We start from the raw sequence: 25,165 nt of genomic DNA, 5'->3' as shown, positions 1-25,165 counted from the left end.
GGCCAGGTGTGACCAAATTTACAGACTGTCTAAAATGACGTCTGCTACACCCTGACCAGATGTTGTACATGTTGAAAGAGGAGTGCGCTACTACTGCACAGACTCCAGTCTTCTTGTTTTCCAGGGAGGCTTCATGCCCTATCCCAAAATGGCCACCGTGCTCACTACTGAGCATGTGCAGGGGACATCTTGTTTTTACTGTGTAGAGTGATATGGTGGGAGACAGAAATCTACTACCAAGCTCCTATGGGAGACCAGGTTAATACCTGCATATAACGCTGTTCCAACATCCTGTACTGCTATCTGTTTACAGCATACATTCACCAGCTGGTGAACTGTATAGAACCCAGTTCCACTCCATTACCAGTATACATGTAACAGTGAGTACGGCTGTACCTACTATACTTCACTAAACCAACACCACTGGTTGAGTAACTGGGCTGTTCATAGTTTGAGGCATCCACTGGTGTGTGCCTAAAATAACAACACCTGCGCACACATCATTTCCAACAGTCTTATGGAGCGTACACACGGTCAGATTTGTCAGACTTGTCAGATTTGTCAGATGAACGATTAAACGATTTGAACGATTTGAACGATTTTACCAAAGTTTTGAACGATTTGAACGATTGAACGATTTTTGACTGCATTAAAATGAATGGAATCGTCCAAGTCTGACTGCAAACACATCAGATATCAGAAATCGTTATCTGACCATCGGGAACGCGCATCGTTGATCGTCCATCGTTCAGGCATGTCAGATATGAACGATTTTCCTTCAGATATGAACGACTGAACGATTTTTAAATCGTTATCGTTCATATCTGAAGGAAAAATCTGATCGTGTGTATGCACCATAAGACTGATGGTCTTTTTTTAAGTAATTTATGGCCACTGAGGTCTTTAGCTGCCTAATTTGTTATCTAAATTGCAGCATATAAGGGCACCTGTATAATCCGTCCCAATGCACAGACCTAGTGGTGTGACAATATGATATAATAGCAGGAACACATCCAGGTAAAGTCATTGGGCCTGATTCAGAGCCGCTCGTAAGCGTCAGTACGCTCATTCCGAACGATGTTTGCCCATCTGCGCATGCGTACGGTTGTTAATACGCATGCGCGAACCAGTCAGTGCGGCCGAAAATCGTTTGTTCGCTATATAGCGAAGGCCTGCTATTTTGAGTGACAGAATGAGGCGTATGTGGGTGGTAACAGGGGAAGGTGCTTGAAAACGGGGAGTGGAGATCAGAACGCAGGCGTGCTTAAAGGTCAAAGCGGGCGTTTTATGGGTGTGCATAATTAATACAGCAGCGTCATTGCCCACGTCACTTGGTTGCTTTATAGTCAGAACTGCTCGCAATATAGTGGTAGGAAAAAACAGCCACAAGAATAGCGAGCCGTTCATACGCTGTTCGATGTACTCGATTAATCTAATAAATAGCGGAGATGACGTATGATGCGAGCGGCCAGGGGGCGTATTTTTCAAATAAACGTCCGCATGTTTTGTTCGCTCGTTCAGACATGGAGGCGTCAACAGACCGCAAGGAGCGAACGGTTCATTTGAATAGCCACCCCCTTTTTCTGTACGAGCGAGCGCTAATAGCGTCCGGCTCTGAATCAGGCCCATAGTGCACAAAATTAAACTTATTTTTCTGGAAAGGAATATTGGGAATCTAGGGATTATCGGTTCCCTTTACAGGCCAGGACAAAATTAAAACATCCTGTAAATTACAATGACCTTACTCCTAGTAGGTAGAGGAAAGTTCCAACAGAAAAGTACAGTTAACCTGTTTGTAGAGCTTGTAATAGTATATTTTAATGGGAAATGTTTAAGGTAGAGCTAAGACTGCTGTTTGGAGAAAAGAGGCTGCATCCTAGAGGGTCAGACACCCACCTTAATGTCTCTATGCATCTTCCCCTGGTTATGAAGGTAAGACAGGCCCTGTGCAATAGAAAGACAGTGTTAACATATGTGCATACCTTTTCCTGTGTATGTATAGGAAAGTAGTTTGTATGGTAGCTTGTATGCACACTAGTTGTATAATATCTGTGATATACAACTGGACATATGCAGAGAGTGCAGACGCATGTCTACATACAGTAATAACACCTACTGGTTCCCATAATACATATCACATACCACATGTTATATACACCAGCACAGCACAGTACTATACTATATAGGTCAATGCAGCATCTATTACTCACATGTAGGGTTTCTCTACATACATACGCCACCTGTAGCTCTGATAGTGCTCCTGTGACTGATGGAGAGAAAAATAACATTTCATGATCAGCTAATACAATCCTGAGCCTTAATCTGATAAATAAATTATATTAGAAAAAACATCAAAACAATTAAACATTTCTACCGATATACACAAATCCAAACTCTCTACCTTGGTAAATGTCTTGCAGAGATCCCCCTCCACAGAACTCCATGCAGATCCACAGCTTGTTGGCCCTGAAAGTGTAGGTACAGAATGAACATAAGAATAGGACACAAACCATCAGATGGAAACATAAAGATAAGTTATCTTGGGGCGTGATTCACTACGGTTCGCAATTCTGCTTATACGCACGCAGCGCAGTTGCTAATATCAGCGGTGCCATTTAAATGTTTACATTCACATGGCGAACGCAGCCTGACATAAGGAAGCCCACTTCCCCTTACTCACATCCGTGTACTAGGGTAACATAGCTAAACAATCGGTAACATAGAGTAACATCGGACCCATAAGCACACTAGCACAAGCCCTGACTTTACTCAGATTTTGCTACCAGCCACACACGTTATCAGTGCTATGGCTGCTAATTACCACGCAGTGGATAATTTATGCACGCCCCCGCAATGGCGTTGCAACGCACTGGCACGTCTGCGTTCCCCCGACCCCCCCCCCCCCATCACCACCCACAAACGGCACTTCCTGTCAATCACTCTGCTCTGGATCTGCGTAGCCTCTGCAATCGCAATTGCTAGTTAGCGCACTGTGATGCATACGCATTTGCAGAACGCAAGAATCGACCAATTGCGTGCGTCTTTGCAACTGCGATCCAAGATGAATCAGGCCCTTGGTCAGTACCTATGGTTCAGGAAATATTAAAGGGCCCAAGTGCTGCACAGTCGTGTCCTGATGATACTGTGGATCCATAACACAAACATTTATAAGTAGCAGCTGATAACAATGATTTGGTGAGCAGGATTGCATTTTCCATACCCAGAATATGGTAGACATTTGCTTGCCACTACCTAAGCTGGGCATTACTCTACCTCTATGTCAGCACTCCCTGCACTCAAGACTAATAAAGATTACTGTAATGGAAGGATGGGGAAACAGGGCCTGATTCAGAGCCGCTCATAAGCGGCCGCTCGTTCGCTATGAGCGATGTTCGCACAACTGCGCATGCATATCTTAATGTGTATGAGCAAACCAGTCATTGCGGTCAGAAATTGAGCGCTCGCAAAACAGCGAGGGGCTGCTAATTTGGTTGACAGAATGTACCGTTTGTGGGTGGTAACAGGGGAAGGTGCTTGAAAACGGGGGAGTGGAGATCCGAACGCAGGCGTGCCTAACGGTAAAAAGGGCATTTAATGGGAGTGCATAATTAGTAAAGCAGCGTCATCGACCACGTCACTTGGTTGTCTTTTAGCCTGAACTGCTCGCAGTGATTGCAGTAGGAAAAACCTACCACAAGCACTGCGAGCAGTTCAGATGTCTTTCGATGTACCCGATTAATCAAATAAATACCAGATGACGTGTGATGCATCTTTACAAAATAGCGAGTGCATTTTTCGTTCGCTCGCTCAGATATAGAGGCGTCAACAAACCGCAATGAGCGAGCGCTCAATTTAAATAGCCGGCCCTTTTTTTGGAACGACCGTCCGCAAATAGCGTCCGGCTCTGAATCAGGCCCACAGTGCCCTGTTGTGATTGACTGCCAGCGGACGAGAGCTTCAGTAGAGCCATGCACTCTGTTGTGATTGTGCATGGCCCTACTGAAGCTCTCGTCCGCTGGCAGCCTGGCACCCTTCCTCCATGCCAGCGTCTAAGTATTCTAAAGCATGGGGAGTGCAGATGTGAGAAAAAAATTTTGTATCAGCCTGTGCTACAAAGCCAACAATGTGTCCCGGGTGACAGGTCTCATGTAGTGATCAATCAGGAGACCTTTAAATACAGAAACTCAGCTCTGTCTGATGCTGACCCGACTGATCCTGGGAAACCAGAATGGCTAAGAAAGACTTGTCCTCACCGCAAGTAGCTTCCATAATATGCCACTATGTTTTTGTGAGCACAGCTCTTCAGTATAAGGACCTCTTGCTGGATTACAGAGAAGTCTTCATCTGTTAAATAAGCAGAAAGATTGTACAAGTTCAGAGGTTTCATTGGCTGGTCAACATTCTGCATTGTCCAAACTTATGACCATAAATAGTCACCAAAACACGGACATCTAATCACCTCCATCCACTATACTCCATATCCACAGGGCCAAACATGTTTATTTCCAATCATCAACTTTTATAAACCCAGAATGAAAAGTGTCTCTGATTTGTTTATTCGTTTTATTGTGAAAAAGTCTCCCTAGTTCTCATGCTGGTTTACACACCACATAAAATATATACTTTCCAGTGACCCATTTAACCTGTCCGATAGTATTCTGATTATATTCCTCCTGCACATTTTCCAGTAACAGCAGTGTGCCAAGTTAGTTAACTGATGTTCAGAAAATCAATCATATTAAAGTGTGCCTGTCCCATACCTAGAGTGCATTCCGCCCCTCTGTTAGCTCTAACAATATTCATCAGGTTGTAGCCTAAGAACTGGTGAGATCACCTTGTGTCTCTCCCATCAATGACATCACTAGTTCATAGTAAACTGAGCTGAACATGGTCCCAGCCCACAAAGGCTGAGTGTAAGGAGACAGATACTCATTAACAAAAATCAGAGTTACTGTAGTTGGGAAATCAGTACATTGGCTCAGAATACTGTCTATCACGCTCTCAGACGTTGATTGGAGAAGAACCAGGATATAGGTTTATGCAACCCGGAGGTGAGGTTGCTCCTATGATTAAGCTGCTGACAGCAAAACGAGTGTCAGGGCGGAACAGGGCAAGCGCTGCACAGCGTGTCCTGTGTGATTTTACACCACGCTGATATGTTGAAATGTATACTGTGTTTAATGTGGTAGCTATAGACAGGGAAAGACGCATCACCAATCCAGTTATATATATATATATATATATATGTCACCCACCGATGCAGATTCATTTAGTGTACAACTCTGTAGTAATGATACTGCCGATTATCAAGAATGGGATATAATAGGATCCCTATAAGATAGTGATATGCATCTGTGTGGATTGAAAGATCTACAGTAAAAAGGTAAACAATGTCTAGATAGACACCAGATGTTAGACAGTCAATAGGTTGACAGGGACAAAAGATCGACACACTAAAGGTTGACATATAAGAAGGTCACCAGATACAAATGGTCGACAGGGTCAAAAGGTCGTCACATGCTTTTTTTTCTAACCCTAATTTTCACCCTAACCCTCCCCTTGGTGCCTAATCCTCCCTACTGGTGCCTAACCCTAACCATCGGGGTAGGTGCCTGACCCTAACCATCCCTTCTAGTGCCTAACCTTAACGCTCCAGTAAGTGCCTAACCCTAACCCTCCCTCCTGTTATCTAGCCCCATCCATCGGAGTAAGTGCCTAACCCTAATCATCAGAGTAAGCGCCTAACCCTCCGGTAACCGCCTAACCTTAACCCCTAAAAACAAGTGTTGACCATTTTTGTGTCGACCATTTTTTGTGTCGACCTTTTGATCCTGTCGACCTTCTTACATGTCGACATTTAATGTGTCACCCTTTTGTCCCTGTCTACCTATTGACTGTCTCACATCTGGTGTCTATCTAGACACTGTCGACCTTTTTACTGTAGCTCTCTAGACCGGGGACCGTTCTGGGCATATGTGTTAATTTGAATCATGATTTACACCAAGTCCCCACTGGATAAATAATTAACTGCATTATTGGTCTACTTTAACACTTTAAGGCGGGCATCCACTACCCGACAGTGAAAAGACTGAACTACAACAATATCGTTCAGTGCAGGCACCCTCCCTCATCCCGAACATGGTCAACCTGACAATATCGTCAGGTTGACCAGCATGTTCGGGCGATGAGCGATGCTGGCAATGACCAGTGTGAACGCGAATTGCTGGTCGTTGCCTACATTTTACTGCCCGATTTGTGCCCGATTAACAAGCGATGTCATTATCATTCAATTGCTCTGTTTAATCAGGCAGTGGATATGCACCTTTACTTTGTATTAATTGGATACTAGCAAAATTGAATGAACTTGAGTTCATCATGGAATCCAACTGATGTAACCACTTCAAGGGTACACTGTTCCCAGGCTAAAGAGGATACAATAACAGAACTATCTCACAATCTGCAATAAAGAACGCCTTCTCTTCAGTTTGTGCAAGATGAGTGCATAACTGATTCAATTGTGTTACATCAAGGTGAGATTTGCTGGATCTCTAATTGAGAGATAATAACATAACCACATACTGTGGGTTAAGATCGAATATACTAGCATAGGATTTCACATGCTGCAGAAGAAATCAGCTCCTGAAGCGGGAGTAAAATAAGCAGATTTGAGATATAAATGTTATGTACCAAGGTGTGGGACTGGATAAGTTCCTGAATGAACACTGACGATACATCATAATATCTAAAATTATTTCTGATACTCTCTGTTTTAAGGGTGGTGCAAGTTAGTGGTTGCTCTTCAGATTGTGAAACATATTGACCCATATTTATGTTCTTTCTGTATAATAAAGTATAAACAGTTCCAGTTGCGGTGACAAACGAGTGGATGTGTGATAGATACACTTTAAAATAATATATGGGACTTACTGAATTTCTAAGAAACTACAACATTTGAGCAGTCTAAGGGTAAAATTTACTAAGTGGTGGGTTCTAAACCCCGGCGGTTTGGCAGCGGTTTTGCTATTCGCAGATTTACTAATTCCAAAACCGCTGCAAAACTGCCACAAAACCGCCATGAAAACACATTTTAGAATAGAATAGAACAGGGCTGTCATTTAGAAACCGCCGCAAAACCGCCACCAAACCCCCGGGGTTTAGAACCCGCCATCAAACCGCCACCAAACCGCCGGGGTTTAGAACCCGGCGCTTAGTAAATCTTGCCCTAAGCCTGCAAACCTAGATAAGGAGACTTTGAGATTAGCAGGTTTTACTACATTTTTAATATTCTATGTTACTGAATCTCCTGGTAGCGTCGTGGATATGTTTATGAAAAAGAAAGAAAGAAAGAAATCAACAGTTTTTGTGGACAACTTTGTTTTTAATTCACATATACACAGTTTTAATAAAGCATAAATTAAAAAAATATAAATATTTTGCTGACCTTATTTTAAGGACTTAATAAAGCTTATGTTTTATATCTTACTTTGGGTCACTACATGATATATGTAATCAGGGATGGACTGGCCAACAGGGGTACAGGGGAAATCCCCGGTGGGCCCCACTGCCTGAGGAGTGGAGAAGGATCATGAATGAACTTGGGTACTTGATATGTTTCTATGAAAACTACACCAAGATTATCCCTCCTGCCAATCAAAGTGGGTGGTCCTGTCCCCTCTTTTATAAAGGGGCCCTGTTTTTTGCATGTCCTCTCTAATAGTTAACCGTCCATCTGTTTTGGCTGGCCACGCCCCCTCTGGTGGCTGGCCACACCCTTAAGCTTGGGCCCCTACCATTTCCAGAGCCGTACCTAGACTTTTTGGTGCCCTGTGAGAGCATTGGCGCCCCCCCCCCCCATTTTTTAAATAGGGATGTAAGATAGTGCACCTGAAAAATGGACATAGCTTCATGGGGAAGGGCCAGGGAAGAGATAGGGGAGGCCAGGGGATGCTGGGGATAAAAGAAGAAGAAGCTACAAGTGAGAATGATAATAAACAGGAAAATTTACAGGCCCAGACAGCGCCCCCTGCCCTACGGTGCCCTGTACGATGGTACTGGTCGCACTACCCTAGTTACGGCCCTGACCATTGCATTCCCTGGTGGGCCCTTCATGCACCAGTCCGACACTGTATGTGATCACTATCAGTCCGTGAGTGCCCCATAACAGAAATACTTTTTTTTTTTTACCATGACTGCATTTATTCCTGGGTGCACCTCCCCTTAGATTAGGTTATATTTCATTATATTTTGAAGATTGGCAAAGGACGATTTGAAACTGCAGGTCTGTGCGGATATTCTTTTGTTTCTTGTTGCTGAAATCAGTACTGTAGAAGCAGATATTGGTCTAAAAAATGTAAATACTTTCTATTAATTAAAATAAAATATTTAAATAGTGTTCAACAAAATTAAAAAAATCTAATTTTTAGTAGGAACATCTGAAAACGTGTATTTTAAGCGTTATTGGTGTATGAGTTTGTGAACACAAGCTGCAAATTTGTGAATATTCAATATAAGAAGTCATTCTCGTGTGAGATCCCAGATAGTTATACTTTGAGGTTTTGCAGCAGACAAGTGGGAGGACTAAAGCAGACAAGTAGATCGTATCTATGTCTCATAGAAATGTGTGACAAATTAAAATAGATTAATACTGGTATTGGGACTACTGACCCTTCTGAACTAACTAGCTGTTGGACTTGGAACTATTTTAAGACTGTGTTTTACGGTAGTCCGGAACCTAGCAACCGCATCTCAGGTTATATAAATGGCTTTGGGCCTGATTCAGACCCACTCGCGAGCGGCTGTCCGCTCGCAAGTGGGTCGATGTTCTGGACTGAGCATGCGCACGACGGAGGGAGCTCCGTCGTGCGCATGCGCCAGACGCGACGAGCGAAGGAAAGTCCTTCGCTCGTTGTGTCTGGTCAAAGGGGGCGTGCTGTCGATGTTGCTTGACAGCACGCCCCCTTTGGTAGGCGTGCCGGGGGCGTGCCACCCTCCCGTCAGAAGCCGGCCCACTGACATCACTAGTGATGTCAGTGGGAGTGATTTTGGCTCTGATAGAGCCAAAATCACTCCGGAGCTTGCGGTTGAAAACCTCAACCGCAGGCTCCGGCTCGCAGTTTCGATGGTCGCGATGGTCACGACCATCGCAGCCATCAAAATGCCGCTCGTATAGCCTGTGGGTGGTGACCCACAGCTATACGAGCGTCCAGGAGGACGCTCCATTTTCATGGAGGCCGGCCCTCATTCAGAGCGTGCGCTCTGCTCAGAGCGTACGGCTCTGAATGAGGGCCTTTATTCCATCTGCACTTCAGCAGTATGTTCACAGAGTCTGTAAATTGTTTGAATTTAATAAATACATTTTATTCATACAACTGTTCTTTCCTTATATATGCCCCATGTAATACCGTCACAAGACGGAAAAAGGACGTTTGAAAATAAACCTTTACATCAGGACCTCGATTGTTGTGAGTAGGGTACGTCCTACATCAGGACCTCGATTGTTGAGAGTAGGGTACGTCCTACATCAGGACCTCGATTGTTATGAGTAGGGTACATCCTACATCAAGACCTCGATTGTTATGAGTAGGGTACGTCCTACATCAGGACCTCAATTGTTGTGAGTAGGGTACGTCCTACATCAGGACCTCGATTGTTGTGAGTAGGGTACGTCCTACATCAGGACCTCAATTGTTGTGAGTAGGGTACGTCCTACATCAGGACCTCGATTGTTGAGAGTAGGGTACGTCCTACATCAGGACCTCGATTGTTGTGAGTAGGGTACGTCCTATATCAGGACCTCAATTGTTGTGAGTAGAGTACGTCCTACATCAGGACCTCAATTGTTGTGAGTAGGGTAGGTCCTACATCAGGACCTCGATTGTTATGAGTAGGGTACGTCCTACATCAGGACCTCGATTGTTGTGAGTAGGGTACGTCCTATATCAGGACCTCAATTGTTGTGAGTAGAGTACGTCCTACATCAAGACCTCGATTGTTATGAGTAGGGTACGTCCTACATCAGGACCTCAATTGTTGTGAGTAGGGTACGTCCTACATCAGGACCTCGATTGTTGTGAGTAGGGTACGTCCTACATCAAGATCTCGATTGTTATGAGTAGGGTACGTCCTATATCAGGACCTCGATGGTTGTGAGTAGGGTACGTCCTACATCAAGATCTCGATTGTTATGAGTAGGGTACGTCCTATATCAGGACCTCGATGGTTGTGAGTAGGGTACGTCCTTATATCTTCTGGCACTTACAATATCGGGAGATAATATCACAGCATTTTGAAGATTAAGGGATTATGGAAAATAAATCTTTATGGGCTATGCTATACTGTACTGCACCGTGAGTGGGGTACGCTATTTCTATCGGTACTTAATACTTTGTATACCATTTATATTCAAACTCACTACATTATCAAGTGTGTTTTGTGTTATTTGCTTTATTTCATATGTTCGGGAGGATATGATGATGGATTGGCAACATTTTAAAGAGTTGAGCCTATTCTACGCTCTCCCAAAAAAGACTGAGTATTTTTTATGAAACCACATATGTGATGTCACATATTTATTACATATCATCACATGATTAGAGTTATACCAGCGCTATCCTACATTCAGAAGTATTTCTATAAAATTGATTCATCGGAGGGTGGTGATATGGTGGGTACACACACACTGGGCGATATTACTGAGCGACTGCACGATTATGACATCGTAATCGTGCAGTCGCTCAGTAATCGTGCACAAATCGTGCACTTTTATGTCGGAAACGACCAGCAATGCGCACTCCCGCTGGTCGTTTCCGACATTGTCCATCGCCTGAACATACAGCACAACCTGACGACCTCGTCAGGTTGCTGCATGTTGGGGAATGGGGAAGAGAGCCCGGCGCTGAACGATATCGTTAATGATATCTTTCAGCGGCTGTTGTCAATGTCATGAACGACATTGAGCACAGCCTGCCGGGGACACACTACACGATATCGCCCAGGGAGCATATTGTGTAGTGTGTACCCACCATTAGTCTTTTTTTCTGGATGGTGGGTAGGCAGCAGGATAGCGCACTAAAACGTTATCCAATTTTTCTTTCATTGGGCGGGATGTATGATGCATCGCATTCAGGATGGAATGCATCACGCCACTCTTCACATGCATGCTGGCGTTAATTACACCGGTATGCATGAACAAAATGACAAAGGACTACTCTCTCAGTAGGAGTTGTCCTTTGTGAATAAAGGACTTCCGGGTCTATGAACCAGAAGGCCCTCTGGTGTCATTCTGCATATAATCTTCACAGGCTGATGTTTACACGGCAGCCTGTGAGGATTTACACAGCAGCCACTGCAGCCAGCATCCCTCCCTTCTGTGCTTAACTCTGGGATCTGAGAGCTCCAGGGCACTGCAGTGCTGTGTCCGACTCACCTGCTTGCGCTCCTCCTCTTGCCCAGGCTCCACGGTGCCGCTCCGGGAAGGGAGAGGAGATGGGTGATTGGAAGTGGGGGGGGGGGGATGGGGGCGTGGACAGAGCGGACACCTGGGAAAGGATATGGGACACAGCTGCAGGTAGAGAAGAGAGAACACCGGGGGGGGAAGACATGGGCGCCGAGAGGGGGGGAGCGGGTACAGTTAGCCCGGGCTTGCTAGAGGGGCCCAGAGGGGCCCGGGTCTGGCGTTGCCCCCACCCCTCCTCACAGCAGCTCAGCACACAGCTTGTGCTGGGCTGCAGTGCGAGACTGCTTGCGGCTGCTGCAGCAGCCGGAGCAGTCTCCTATGGCTGTGGGGGGGAGTGATCACATGCTGCAAAAGTGATTTCTTTTTATTTATTTTTCGTCAAGGGGGCGTGACTACGCTTCCTGTGATTAGGCCATGCCCCCTCCTTTACCCGGGCCTGGCCGGGCTCTCTACGGCCCTGGGGGCAGAGTGGACATCGGGGAATGGGACACAGCAGCAGGGGGAGGAGAGAGGACACAGGGCAGTGGGGTAAATGGGGGGCACAGACGTTGACGGCTGCAGGGAAATCCATAGGGACACAGCAAGTTTAGGGGGGGAAAGTATCGCTTTTTAGAATAGCAGCTTTTCGGGAAGTGATACTTTTGTTAATGAGGAATGATGAATGCCTCCGAACAGTTTTTTTTAAACTCGCAGAGAGTGATAATTATGAATAGGCCCCTCATAGAGATAGTTTGAAAAATTTAAATAGATTAATACTGATGCATTTAGCTGTGATCCAAGGCCTGATTTGTACAGTACAATATACAGTACAGTATACTGTGCATGTTTATTATACAGTAGAACTGTATTAAAATCATGCATAGGCAATGTGTGTGCACTGACAGGAGGCTAGCTAGGGGTCTTGTAGCAGACGGGGCAAGCTGTCGATGTTGAGTGACAGCTCGCCCCGTTTGCTGGGCGGACCGGGGGCGTGCCCGGCCAAACGGAGGCGTTCCAGTCGGAACGCTTGCCGTTTGGGGGCAGCCCCACTGACATCATTGATGATGTCAGTGGGGAACTTCCTGCTCAAACAGAGCAGGAAGTTCCCTGGGGCTTACGAGAGCCCAGACCCAACCTTAGGGTCTGGTCGTAAGCCCCGATAGTTGCGATGGTGATGACCATCGCGACCATCACTCTGGTCGGTCGCTAGAGCTGTGGGTGGTAACAGCCTAGCAATCGACCAGAAGGTGGCACTTAAAAAAGTAAGTGGCCGCCCTCATTCAGAGCGATCGCTTGCAGCAAGCGATCGACTCTGAATGAGGTCCCCAGTCCCTATGATATTAACCCCTTCAGGGATGGAAGTTACTCACACTTTACTGCTGTTTCTGTATGTTTAATGGTAGAGCTATATATTCCTTAATTCAGAGTTTCCCAAACTCTGCTATGCTTGAACACAGGTGATTTGATTAGTACATCAGTCAATTTAATTTAACCATCTGGACTCAAGTATGGATATCCTTAAAACCTGGACCGTAATGGCAGAGTTTGGGAAACTGTGCCTTAATTGTACCAACATAGAAAGCAGGAGATATCGGTGCTGTCTCCTGCTTTCCAGCCACCAGCCCTTGCAGGAGCCATCTCTATAGTTTTCTATGGGGTATGTTACAAGATCCGCGGGGGACACAGGGATTTGTGCGGAATGAAGCCCATAGGCGTTGCCTATCCACTAGCGCACGCAAGGGGGGTTTCTGAGTACCCAGAAACTCCCCCTGACCAACTAAAGTATTGCGTCGCCGCACAATGCTCTGGGGGCAGACCCGGCAGCTGCTGCAATGTGTACATCTACGGAAGGGGATCTATCCACAACCCTTCTGTGAGCCTGTGAGCTCCGCACCCCCCGGGCTCCTGCTTGGCGCACTGGCCTTAAGGAGAGACGTCATGACGTCTCTCCAGTGACACAAGTCACTCAACTCCCACAGTGCAGACGAGGGATGGAGGAGCTGTTCGGAGCGGCGCGGGAAGGCGGCATGGCACTGAGAGGCTCAAACTCTGAAGAATCATGTCAGGTCAGGTCTCTCTTGTTCGTGTTGGCCCGGGTAGGTGGCATGTGTGTTGCATATGTGTGCGTGATGTATGTGTGTGTGTGATGTATGTATGTGTGTGTTGTATGTGTGTGTATGTATGTGACATTGAAGTCCCAGGGAGGAAGGGGGGGAGGGCGTGTGATGTACAGAAACCTGCTATGGGATTATAAATAGCACGTTAAAGATAGGTTCTCATTAAGGCCCATGGGATGTACGGTCTGTAACATATAGATCCATTTGGCCTCCTTCTGTAGAAGGATACGGCCTCTGGGCCTGATTCAGAGCCGGACACTCTGATAAGAACGCTCGCTCTGAATCAGGGCCCTCCTACCTCTTATTGGAGCGGCCTCCTGGCCGCTCGCATAGCTGTGGGTGACCACCCACAGCTTATGCGAGTGGCCAAAAAGATGGTCGCGATGGTCACCATAACAAGGCTGGAATTTGTTTGTCCGTTGATATAATCGGCCACATTTCTTTGGCTGTTTGCATCAGATGATTGCTGCCAGTAGAAAACGTTTGTGTCCAAACAATTCGATTCCCAAGTTCTTTCTGTAGAGAAGGCAGGAGTGCATCTTGCGGCTAACTGCTAGTACGCGATCTCTCACTCTGATTAGAGCTTTATGATGATATCCCCGTTTGAGAAATTAGATCATCATGTTCTGGATTGTATCCTGGTGTCACACGGGTCACTACAGATCCTTACCACCCTCAAAAATTGAGAGAATGGAAGACCAAATTTTAAAGCTTTAGGATGTTGACTGTCAGATGCTAGGAGGGTATTTCTGTCTGTATTTTTGTAATACATGGAGGTTTGGATATTACCATCTTGTTGAATGTAGATGGAGACATCCAAAAAATGGACTGTGGTATAACTACTTTCCGAGGTAAGTTTGATGGGGCAGTCCCGTTTGTTAATATCCTCAATTAAATTGTCAAAATCAACTTGTGTGCCTTTCCACAATAGGAAGATATAGTCTGTGTAACGACAGTATCCACATTGCACAACAATGGGATCAAAAAAAGAAAAAATCCTCCTCAATGGCGAACATGAAAATATTAGCAAAACTCGGGGCTACGCATGATGCCATGGCGCACCCCGAGCGTTGTAGATAGATTTTCTTGTAAAAAATGAAGTAATTCCTGGTAAGGGTCCAAGTTAGCAGTTGGCATTCTTGTTGTGCATTATAGACGTTTCCAGTCTTTATACGAGCATCCCCCAGGCACAGGGGATAGAAGCTGTTCGGAGATACATTCTCTGTAATTCGGATTACAAAGGCCCACAAATTGACTTCTTCATCCACTGGCAGCAACCATCTGATACAAACAGCCCAAGAAATGTGGCCGATAATATCAACGGACAAACAAATTCAAGCCTTGTTAGGGTCCTCTATCTTACCATCATTTAAACGGGTGCAAAATATCAGGGACATCATAGTACACAATGATATTAGTCACCTGTCAGAAAACAAATCCAGTCATTTTTTGACACGGAAGCCAGGCAATTATAAGTGCACTGGATGCACTACCTGTAGCTTCCTAGAAACAGGAGATACATTCACACACCCTAGATCGGGTAAACAATTTTTGATTAAGCACGCACTAACCTGCTCCAGTAAATACATAGGGTCTCATTCAGACCCGCTTGTAAGCGATTGAGCGCTTGCAAGCGGGTCGATGTTGGGCCCTGCGCACGCGCAGCGGCCGCACTGCGCGTGCGCAAGCTCCAAAGCGAGAGAGAAATTCTCTCACTCCGGGACTCACTACAAAAGGGGCAGCTGTCGATGGTGATCGACAGCTCGCCCCGTTTTGTAGGCGGGGCGGGGGGTGGCTACACAAACGGAGGAGTTCCCGACGGAACGCCTGCCGTTTGGGGGCAGCCCCACTGACATCACTCGTGATGTCAGTGGTGAGCTTCCGGCTCTAATAGAGGCTCACTGGGGCTTGCGGCAGACGAGACCCTACCACAAGGGTCTCGTCGCAAGCCCCGATGGTCTTGACCATCGCGACCATCATCCTGGCCACTCATTAAAGTTGTGGGTGGTAACCCACAGCCTAGCGAGCGGCCAGGAGGCTGGATAATTTTTTAGATGCGGCCGCCCTCATTCAGAGCGAGCGCTCGCATTTTGTGAGCGACTCTGAATGAGGTCCATAGTGTATTACATCCGATGTCCCTGTAGTATGTTGTATAGTGGCAAAACGACTCGCCATTTAAAAGAACGGATGGCGATGCATTGTTCTAGTATTAGGGCTGCTTTGGAGGGCAGGGGTTGTGATCAGCCGGTTGCACGCCATTTTCGGGAACAGCAGCATAATATTTCTAGTATAAGATATAAGATGATCGATTGGGTACCCCCAACATCAGAGGAGGGGACAGAGGGCCTGATTCAGAACTGCTCACGAGCGCTGAGCGCTCGCAAGTGGGTCGATGTTGGCCCAGTGCGCATGCGCACGACGGAGGCGGCTCCGCCGTGCGCATGCGCGAGACCCGGATAGCGACAGGAAAGCCGTCGCTATGGGTCTCGCTACAAAGGGGGCGTGCTGTCGATGTTGAGTGACAGCACGCCCCCTTCGTGGGCGGGCCAGGGGCGTGGCTGCCCAGACGGAGGCATTCCCATGGGAACGCCTACCATCTAGGGCCAGCCCCACTGACATCACAAGTGATGTCAGTGGGTGGACTTCTTGCTCTGTAAGAGCAAGAAGTTCACTGGGACTTGCGGCAACGAGACCCTACCACAAGGGTTTCGTCGCAAGTCCGATGGTCGCGATGGTCTTGACCATCGCGACCATCATCCTGGCCGCTCGCACTAGCTGTGGGTGGTCACCCACAGCTATGCGAGCGGCCAGGAGGCCGCTCTAAAAATACAATAGGCGGGCACTGATTCAGAGCTAGCGCTCTGAAAGAGCGTCTGGCTCTGAATCAGGCCCAGAGGCCGTATCCTTCTACAGAAGGAGGCCAAATGGATCTATATGTTACAGACTGTACATCCCATGGGCCTTAGTGAGAAGGTATCTTTAACGTGCTATTTATAATCCCATAGCAGGTTTTCTGTACATGCCATGTACTGGTTATGTGGAACCTTTGATAAATCCTGTATAGATGTTCTAAGTCCGGTATAGTCATCACGATGGTCTTGTCATTTGCTTCCCATTATACCCAGTATATGTCTGTCCGATATGCCAACATTTTCGGATTTATGCCAGTCTGACCCACCCTGTTAGATGTCCTGTGCCAGATACAGCTAGTCAGACGGCTTGACCTTTTTATGCTATATGTTTCTTTGATATGCCTTTGTTTCTGCATGTTATTTTGTTATTTTGTGCATTATTGTCTATTCTGCTTCACCTCATGAGTTTGGTGTGGTTGCGCACACTCATATCTTTCTCTTATTTGTATATTTCTTTGTATATGTTTCCTTAGTTGTCTTGGTGATTGCACGGGTGTTTGACCATGCCCCCTCAGCAGTCACGAGCGCTGATGGGTCCCATGTTGGTGACGTCATCAATTGGCGCAGCGGCTGGTGAGATCGTGGAGGTGACGGACACAGGGTGAGTAATCTGCTATATATACTGCACAATTATTACATTCTGTATGTCTTGATAAAAGCATTTGTTTGCTGAAACGTTGACATAGGCTCTCGGCTCCGTCTGGTATTGTTTCTACATGTTGGCTAGTCCTGTTGAGTGTATAGAAAGGGGGGCCCTAGACTGCACACCCTGAATATATACAGTATATAATGGGAGGTGCTACCTGTGGAGACTATTGTTGCAAACACAAGAAAAGAAAGTACAAGTGCACAACTCCAACATTACTAATTATATATAATAAATTATGCAATAGAATTTTGCAATACATAGAGGTTTTAGCATAATCATGGCCATGGTTATGGGCCTACCCACCACGCCCAGGTAACCTCTGAGGGTAGGTCCCTAACCTACTGAGGTTGAAATCCAGAGCTCCAGGCTTCCGTTGGGTCATCTAAAGACGCTCAGAGATGGCCATGTGCGTCTCAAGAGGCGGCAAGTGGGTGTATCAATATTTAGAAAATCAAACATGCAATGCTTGATGCATTTCACGTACACAAATAATATAACAGAGTGACTGCGCTGAATAGCCGTCTGTATTATGTGGTAGACAGAAAATAACTGTTAAATATGTAGGTTTTAGGTATGATCTGTAAATGAGCTGCTGCTATCAATAACACAGTGGTCACCTGGCAAATACATCAAAGAAAAAGATGGTGATAGCGCAACTTACATTCATTTCTTGTAAGGAGAATGGGTAGACAGTGTAAATTGGGGATCACACTTAATTGAGCTATCACAAGGCAGATGTATAAAAGACATATATTTAATACAAATTAGATCAACATTACATGTTACAATGAAAAAAATTAATACTATCGGTAAAAATCATAAATATTTGATATGATTTGAATAGATATATGTATTTGAATTACTGCAGACAATAAAAGTAAAAAAAAAATCAATCAATGCATGAATCAAAATTTGAAAAAGAATAGAATAAATTAAATTGGTGAATCCCAAATGAGGGAAATCTGTGAGAGTTCTCAAACACGTCACTGTATCATTTTCAGATTTACCTAACCTGCAGGTTGGTGTAGTTAGCAGTCCGTGTCTCGCACTGTGCTAAGCATGCTTTCATTTCTCCCTGTGAAAATGTCAGCTCGCCAGCTTTGGTGCAATGTTCCAGGGAGAATTCTGCAATCCTGCGGGTGGGTATACTAGCAGTCCATGTCCCACAGGAGTGGTGTGAACAGGTGGTTATCTCCCAACAGTGATGACAGCTCAGCGGCTGAGCAGCTTGGTGCATAATTCATAGGGAGATCCTATGGTCCTGTTTAATAGTTGGCCCGGAATCCAGCTAGGTAACCGGGAGACAGTGGTTCAATAGTGTGTCCAGTGAAAGCGTGCAGTGTCTCAGTCCAAAAGCTACAAGTGGGGTCCACTAACGCGTTTCTCTGTATTAACAGCTTCGACAGAGGTTTAAAGCCGGCCAACTTTAAAACAGGACCATAGGATCTCCCTCTGGTCGCGATGTAAGAGCGCCTTGTTCTGGGCTGGCACAGGGTGCTCCGACCCCTGGAGCCGGCCCTGCATCTGCCTTGTGATAGGACAATTAAGTGTGATCCCCAATATACACTGTCTACCCATTCTCCTTACAAGAAATCAATAAAAGTTGCGCTATCACCATCTTTTTTGTTTCATGCATTTCACCCCTTGTCACAATGCTCCCGCCTCCCTGCCTACCAGTGAGCTGCACCATCAGCTGCAGGTACAAAGGAGCTTGGAGGAAGGGGGTGCGCTCCCAGCGCCAGCTGCTATATCTGCTCAGCTGTGATTTAGACTCATGTCTAAGCAGGAGCCTGTGGAGCTCCCAGCAGAGCATCTGGCACCTGAGTTATGCACCTGGCCTGATCACAGGGGACTTGATAATGCATTCAGGGCGCCATGCCCTGCTCCTTCCACAAGAACTTCCCTAGAGCCCAGGAGGAAAAAGTAGGTAAGTATAAGTAAGCAGTTTGTGAAGGGTTGGTCAGAATAGCATATCACAAATCTCAAAGAACAGAGAGCAGACGAAGGCCGTCTTTGCATTTCCTTATATCTTTAACCAAGATTTTAGTGTAGGTGTAAAACATTATTCACATTAGTCTCCAAACTGAGCATATACTTATGTTTAGATCAAGAGCTAAAGATGAATCCTTTATATGACTATTTGCCACCCACTCACCTTGAGAGGTATCCTCACTGCAGAGCCTCTCTATGGGGTCTATTTACCAGTGGTGGCAGTGGGCCAGTGGTAACTATAATTATGCATCAGTACACAATGATGTACCACAGCAATTTACCATGCCGGATCTCCTTTTACGCAGCTGGTGGCATGAAGAAGAGATATGTGCAGGCGCGATTAAAATGTGAACCATTGCACAGTAATTTTGCCAAGCATTATTGGTACCCATTAGGGATGGACTGGGACAAGAATCAGCCCAAGCATTGTTTGTGTGCATGGGGAAAATGGGCATGATGGCACATCTCGGGGGAGAAGGTGAGTTGCGTTCTGCAAGTCACAGGGACAAAGCCTCGCTCAATGCCCCATCTCCACAATCTGGATAAGTGGTGGAGATGCTCGGCCAGGTCTTCAGGCAGTCGGACCGGCCCATCAGGCAATAGGCCCTTCTGGCATTTGCCAGTAGAGCAAGATGGCCAGTCCGACTGTGGTGCCCATTGACATTTAACAATAAGAAAGCTCCATGCTGAGGTGACGTTAGTTTGTGGTTGAGCTTGTTGGCACTGCTTGGTAAATTGATTAAGGTCGCCATCCCCATATAGCTATATAGGTAAGTGTTGTAAGAGGTGACAGAGCCTTTATCCGGCAAAAAGAAACATTCTCAGCGTCCATAAATAGACCACTTAGGCCTATATTAAATTAGGTGCGAAAAATGTCACGTTTGTCGAAAAGCATTCGCATGGCAAAGTTATCGCCGCATTCGCCAGTTTTGATGCAATCTTTTCCTATACTTTCTCAATGATTTTCACACTATCCAATTGCAAGACATGCGAAAACGCATACGTGCGAAAACTGCGCATGGCGAAGCAAGCTAAAAGTACAGCACATTTTGAGGAAATCAGTCTGTAACCCATAAAAAGCCTGACACTTGATATCAATATAGAAGTGTAAAAATTATATAAAGATATTTCTTTTGGAAGAAATAATTGTACTTAAATTGGGGGTACATTAAAATGGGTGTTACTATATTTTTGTGTCTATAAAGTGCAGTTTTAAAACATTTTAAATATACACCTACAGTAGCCACCTGCAATCCTAAAAACACCTGTTCCATCCATACAGCCCCCCAAAATACCTGACCCAGAGCAAGATTCAGAAGTACACACTGATTATCGGGAATCTGCGCATACACAGGACCCATTCTGTGAGTGTGCAGAATGGGTCCTGCTCAATTGCACGTAAGCCCTTGAATGCCTCTGCCTGACTGACAGCCAGAGGCATTTAAGGGGCGGTGTGGGGGTGGCCAGTCTTCCCGGAAACAGGGCATAGCTGCCCAGTTTTCCGGGAGTGACCAGCCCAGAGAATGCGTGGACGTACACAGTCTTCTGGGCTCGCAAGCCGGCCAGCCTGAGTAAGCTGAGGCTTACTCAGCTGGTCGGCTGCCCGGCACTGTCCACCATCGCAACGATCGACCACTGATGATCGCGATGGTGATCTCAGCCTGCGGCCTCCTTCACAGTGCTGGGATCGCAAATGCAGTAAGAGGTGTCATACAATTCCTGCTGCATTTGCATTATTGCAAGGATCGCATTGCAAAGCTGCCTGTGTGCACTACACACTACAGTATATGCCTGCACTACACACTACAGTATATGCCTGCGTGCGCTACACACTACAGTATATGCCTGCACAACACACTACAGTATATGCCTGCACTACACACTACAGTATATGCATGCACTACACACTACAGTATATGCCTGCATGCGCTACACACTACAGTATATGCCTGCACTACATACTATAGTATATGCCTGCATGCACTACACACTACAGTATATGCCTACGTGCACTACACACTAGTTTATACTTGCGTGCACTCCACAGTACAGTATATGCCTGCACTACACACTACAGTATATGCCTGCGTGCACTACACACTACAGTATATGCATGCGTGCACTACACACTACAGTATATTCCTGCACTACACACTACAGTATATGCCTGCATGCACTACACACTACAGTATATGCCTGCACTACACACTACAGTATATGCCTGCGTGCACTACACACTACAGTATATGCCTGCACTACACACTACAGTATATGCCTGCACTACACACTACAGCAGGCTTGTCCAACCCGCGCCCCGCGGGCCGCATGCGGCCCAGGTCGGCTCGTAATGCGGCCCGCATACCTCTCAAGTGTCCCGGATTCAGTGGGACATTCACGATATGTCCCGCTGTTCCGGGATTGCTCACTGTAGTCCCGGCGCCCCCAGACCACGCCCCCATGCTCTCCTTCATTCACTGTGCCGCCAGCGTAATCACCAGTGGCGGGCTGGGCCGGGGGGCAGGGTGCCATGTGACCCCCGGGCCGCAGCGTCATGCGGGCCGAGGGCCGGTGCAGTCTGTGTCACTGTGACACAGACTGCACCGCGTGTGTAGCGCTGACCGGATGGAGTCCGGTCAGCGCTACACAGCACAAACACACAGCCGCCGGAGACGGCAGCTTTGTGTTTGCTGTAATCAGCAGCCGCTGAGAGTCTGTCAGACTCTCAGCGGCTGCCGCTGCTCCCACTGCGGGAGCCATCTTCCGGCTCCCGCAGTGGGTAATGGGAGAGCCGTCGTCATGACGACGTCTCTCCCATAATGCAAAGCGGCCAGAGGAGCCGGTGGAAGCGTCGGGACCAGGAGCGGGAGTTTCAGGTAAGTGTTTTTTTTTATTTTTTTTATTAAGTCTCTCTCTACTAGGGGGGGGATTACTATGGGGGCACTACCAAGGGGGGGGATTACTATGGGGGCACTACCAAGGGGGGGGATTACTATGGGGGCACTACCAAGGGGGGGATTACTGTGGGGGCACTACCAAGGGGGGGGTTACTGTGGGGGCACTACCAAGGGGGGGATTACTATGGGGGCACTACCAAGGGGGGGATTACTATGGGGGAACTACCAAGGGGGGGGATTACTATGGGGGCACTACCAAGGGGGGGTTTACTATGGGGGCACTACAAGGGGGGGACTACTACTACGTTACTGTTATTTTATTTTATGTGCGGCCCAAACCAAGTTTTCATCTTCTAACGTGACCCAGGGAAGGTGAAAGGTTGGACACCCCAGCACTACAGTATATGCCTGCATGCGCTACACACTACAGTATATGCCTGCCTGCACTACACACTATAGTATATGCCTGCGTGCACTACACACTACAGTATATGCCTGCGTGCACTACACACTACAGTATATGCCTGCACTACACACTACAGTATATGCCTGCGTGCACTACACACTACAGTATATGCCTGCGTGCACTACACACTACAGTATATGCCTGCGTGCACTACACACTACAGTATATGCCTGCACTACACACTATAGTATATGCCTGCATGCACTACACACTACAGTATATGCCTGCGTGCACTACACACTTCAGTTTATGCTTGCGTGCACTACACACTACAGTATATGCCTGCATGCACTACACACTACAGTATATGCCTACACTATACACTACAGTATATGCCTGCACTACACACTACAGTATATGCCTGCGTACGCTACACACTACAGTATATGCCTGCCTGCACTACACACTATAGTATATGCCTGCGTGCACTACACACTACAGTATATGCCTGCGTGCACTACACACTACAGTATATGTCTGCACTACACACTACAGTATATGCCTGCGTGCACTACACACTACAGTATATGCCTGCGTGCACTACACACTACAGTATATGCCTGCGTGCACTACACACTACAGTATATGCCTGCACTACACACTACAGTATATGCCTGCACTACACACTACAGTATATGCCGGCGTGCGCTACACACTACAGTATATGCCTGCACTACACACTACAGTATATGCCTGCACTACACACTACAGTATATGCCTGCGTGCACTACACACTACAGTATATGCCTGCACTACACACTACAGTATATGCCTGCGTGCACTACACACTACAGTATATGCCTACACTACACACTACAGTATATGCCTGAGTGCACTACACACTACAGTATATGCCTGCGTGCACTACACACTACAGTATATGCCTACACTACAGTATATGCCTGCGTGCACTACACACTACAGTATATGCCTGCACTACACACTACAGTATATGCCTGCACTACACACTACAGTATATGCCTGCGTGCACTACACACTATAGTATATGCCTGCGTGCACTACACACTACAGTATATGCCTACACTACACACTACAGTATATGCCTGAGTGCACTACACACTACAGTATATGCCTGCACTACACACTACAGTATATGCCTGCACTACACACTACAGTATATGCCTGCGTGCACTACACACTATAGTATATGCCTGCGTGCACTACACACTACAGTATATGCCTACACTACACACTACAGTATATGCCTGAGTGCACTACACACTACAGTATATGCCTGCGTGCACTACACACTATAGTATATGCCTGCGTGCGCTACACACTACAGTATATGCCTGCGTGCGATACACACTACAGTATATGCCTGTGTGCACCTTTGCAATTGCTATCCTTGCTGAATCAGACCCCCAATACTTTAAACCCATTTTCCAACACTTTTTACATTTTCACCCCCCAAATTTTTTTTTTTTTATGCCTAATTAGTCATTAAGGGTTCTGAACCAGGTCCCCACATTTTTATCCAAAAATGGAGACTTTGCACATTTTATCACCTGCTCTGAGATGGGGAGAACATTTTGCCGGTTTCTGCCTATGGAGTTTTCACACATGCAATTGGATAGCGCGATACGCATGTATTGTATACACGAAAACTTCGCACCGGCGAACGCTTTTCACCATATGCGACTTTTCGCATCTAATTGAATACGGCCCTTAATCTATTAGTTTATTAAAGTGAGAGTGTCTGTATGTAATTGTATAGTGTCTGATTCATGCAGTAAGGTACAGAGTACAGACACATTTTATATATTAGATAAGGAAGGATGGGACTTACCAGACTCCTCTTTGACAATTTTCACTGCTGTCAAATCCCCAGTTACCTTGTTCCTGGCCTACAGAAGGGAAATTGCAGAATTATGCACGGTCAGGTAGGGGAAATGATTACATAAGATGATATGGCAAAATAAACAAGCTGCACAGACATCTCAGTCATCCATCACATAAATAAACCACTATTATTCTGCATATAAAACCTTGTTTCTTTGCATAATGGTGAATATTAAACATGAATTGCAGATGACATTTATTGTCTGTGTAGAGCAGAAATAAAACAATATCTATGTAACTTAACCTTTGTCCGTTCTTTTGTGTCATGTCTTACCCCCACCCTACCCGCCAGCAGTTCTAAAACTTAAGTCTTAATTTAGAAATGTGATGTTCTGCTAAATGTAACCTCAATGACTTTTAAAACCATGTGGATACATTTACTATGCCCTACAGCGCTGCATCCTCAGCTGTTTTGGCCGCTGAATTTAAAGAGGCAATTATATTCAATATAAAACCATGATCGCTTTGTATTGAATATTACATTCAGTTGTTTAGTGAATATTATTGCCCACGGTCTGTTCTGTTGTGTTATCAGTTTACCTATATTGTTAATGTTATCATTGTATGCTTTCACTATTTCAAATAAAGATTGCAAATACAAAAACTTTCAGACATGGCCACTCTAATGAGAAATGCTTCATTCAGTGTGCTTCAGAATGCTTCATTCAGTTTCCGGGTGGAAACGCAGGCCGGCCAACATCGATGGTCAGCGATCTGTCGCAGGATCGCTGAAATATTACATGTTAAATGTCCCCGATTTGACGATCGCGATCATTTTTTGAACGCGATAGTCAAAACGGGAAAATCCAATATGTTGGATTTCTGCGATGCTGGGTTG

At 46.1% G+C, this 25,165-nt stretch overlaps 1 protein-coding gene across 1 annotated transcript in view; it reads right to left on the bottom strand.

The window, feature by feature from the left end:
• Nucleotides 1-25,165, bottom strand: part of MAP4K1 (mitogen-activated protein kinase kinase kinase kinase 1) — a 135,672-nt gene that overhangs the window by 52,595 nt on the left and 57,912 nt on the right. Inside the window, exons 2-6 of the mRNA XM_088477174.1 lie at nt 24,275-24,332; nt 4,254-4,344; nt 2,402-2,466; nt 2,211-2,266; nt 1,897-1,944 (exon numbers count right to left, since the gene is read on the bottom strand). Of these exons, the coding sequence (XP_088333300.1) occupies nt 1,897-1,944; nt 2,211-2,266; nt 2,402-2,466; nt 4,254-4,344; nt 24,275-24,332 (318 nt within the window). The remainder of the gene's footprint in view (nt 1-1,896; nt 1,945-2,210; nt 2,267-2,401; nt 2,467-4,253; nt 4,345-24,274; nt 24,333-25,165) is intronic.

Source organism: Taudactylus pleione, unplaced genomic scaffold (assembly GCF_031769625.1).
Source record: "Taudactylus pleione unplaced genomic scaffold, aTauple2 ptg000199l, whole genome shotgun sequence".
In the NCBI taxonomy this organism is placed as follows: domain Eukaryota; kingdom Metazoa; phylum Chordata; class Amphibia; order Anura; family Myobatrachidae; genus Taudactylus; species Taudactylus pleione.
The sequence above is the reverse complement of the archived record's forward strand: the minus strand, read 5'-3'. Positions and strand labels throughout refer to the sequence as shown.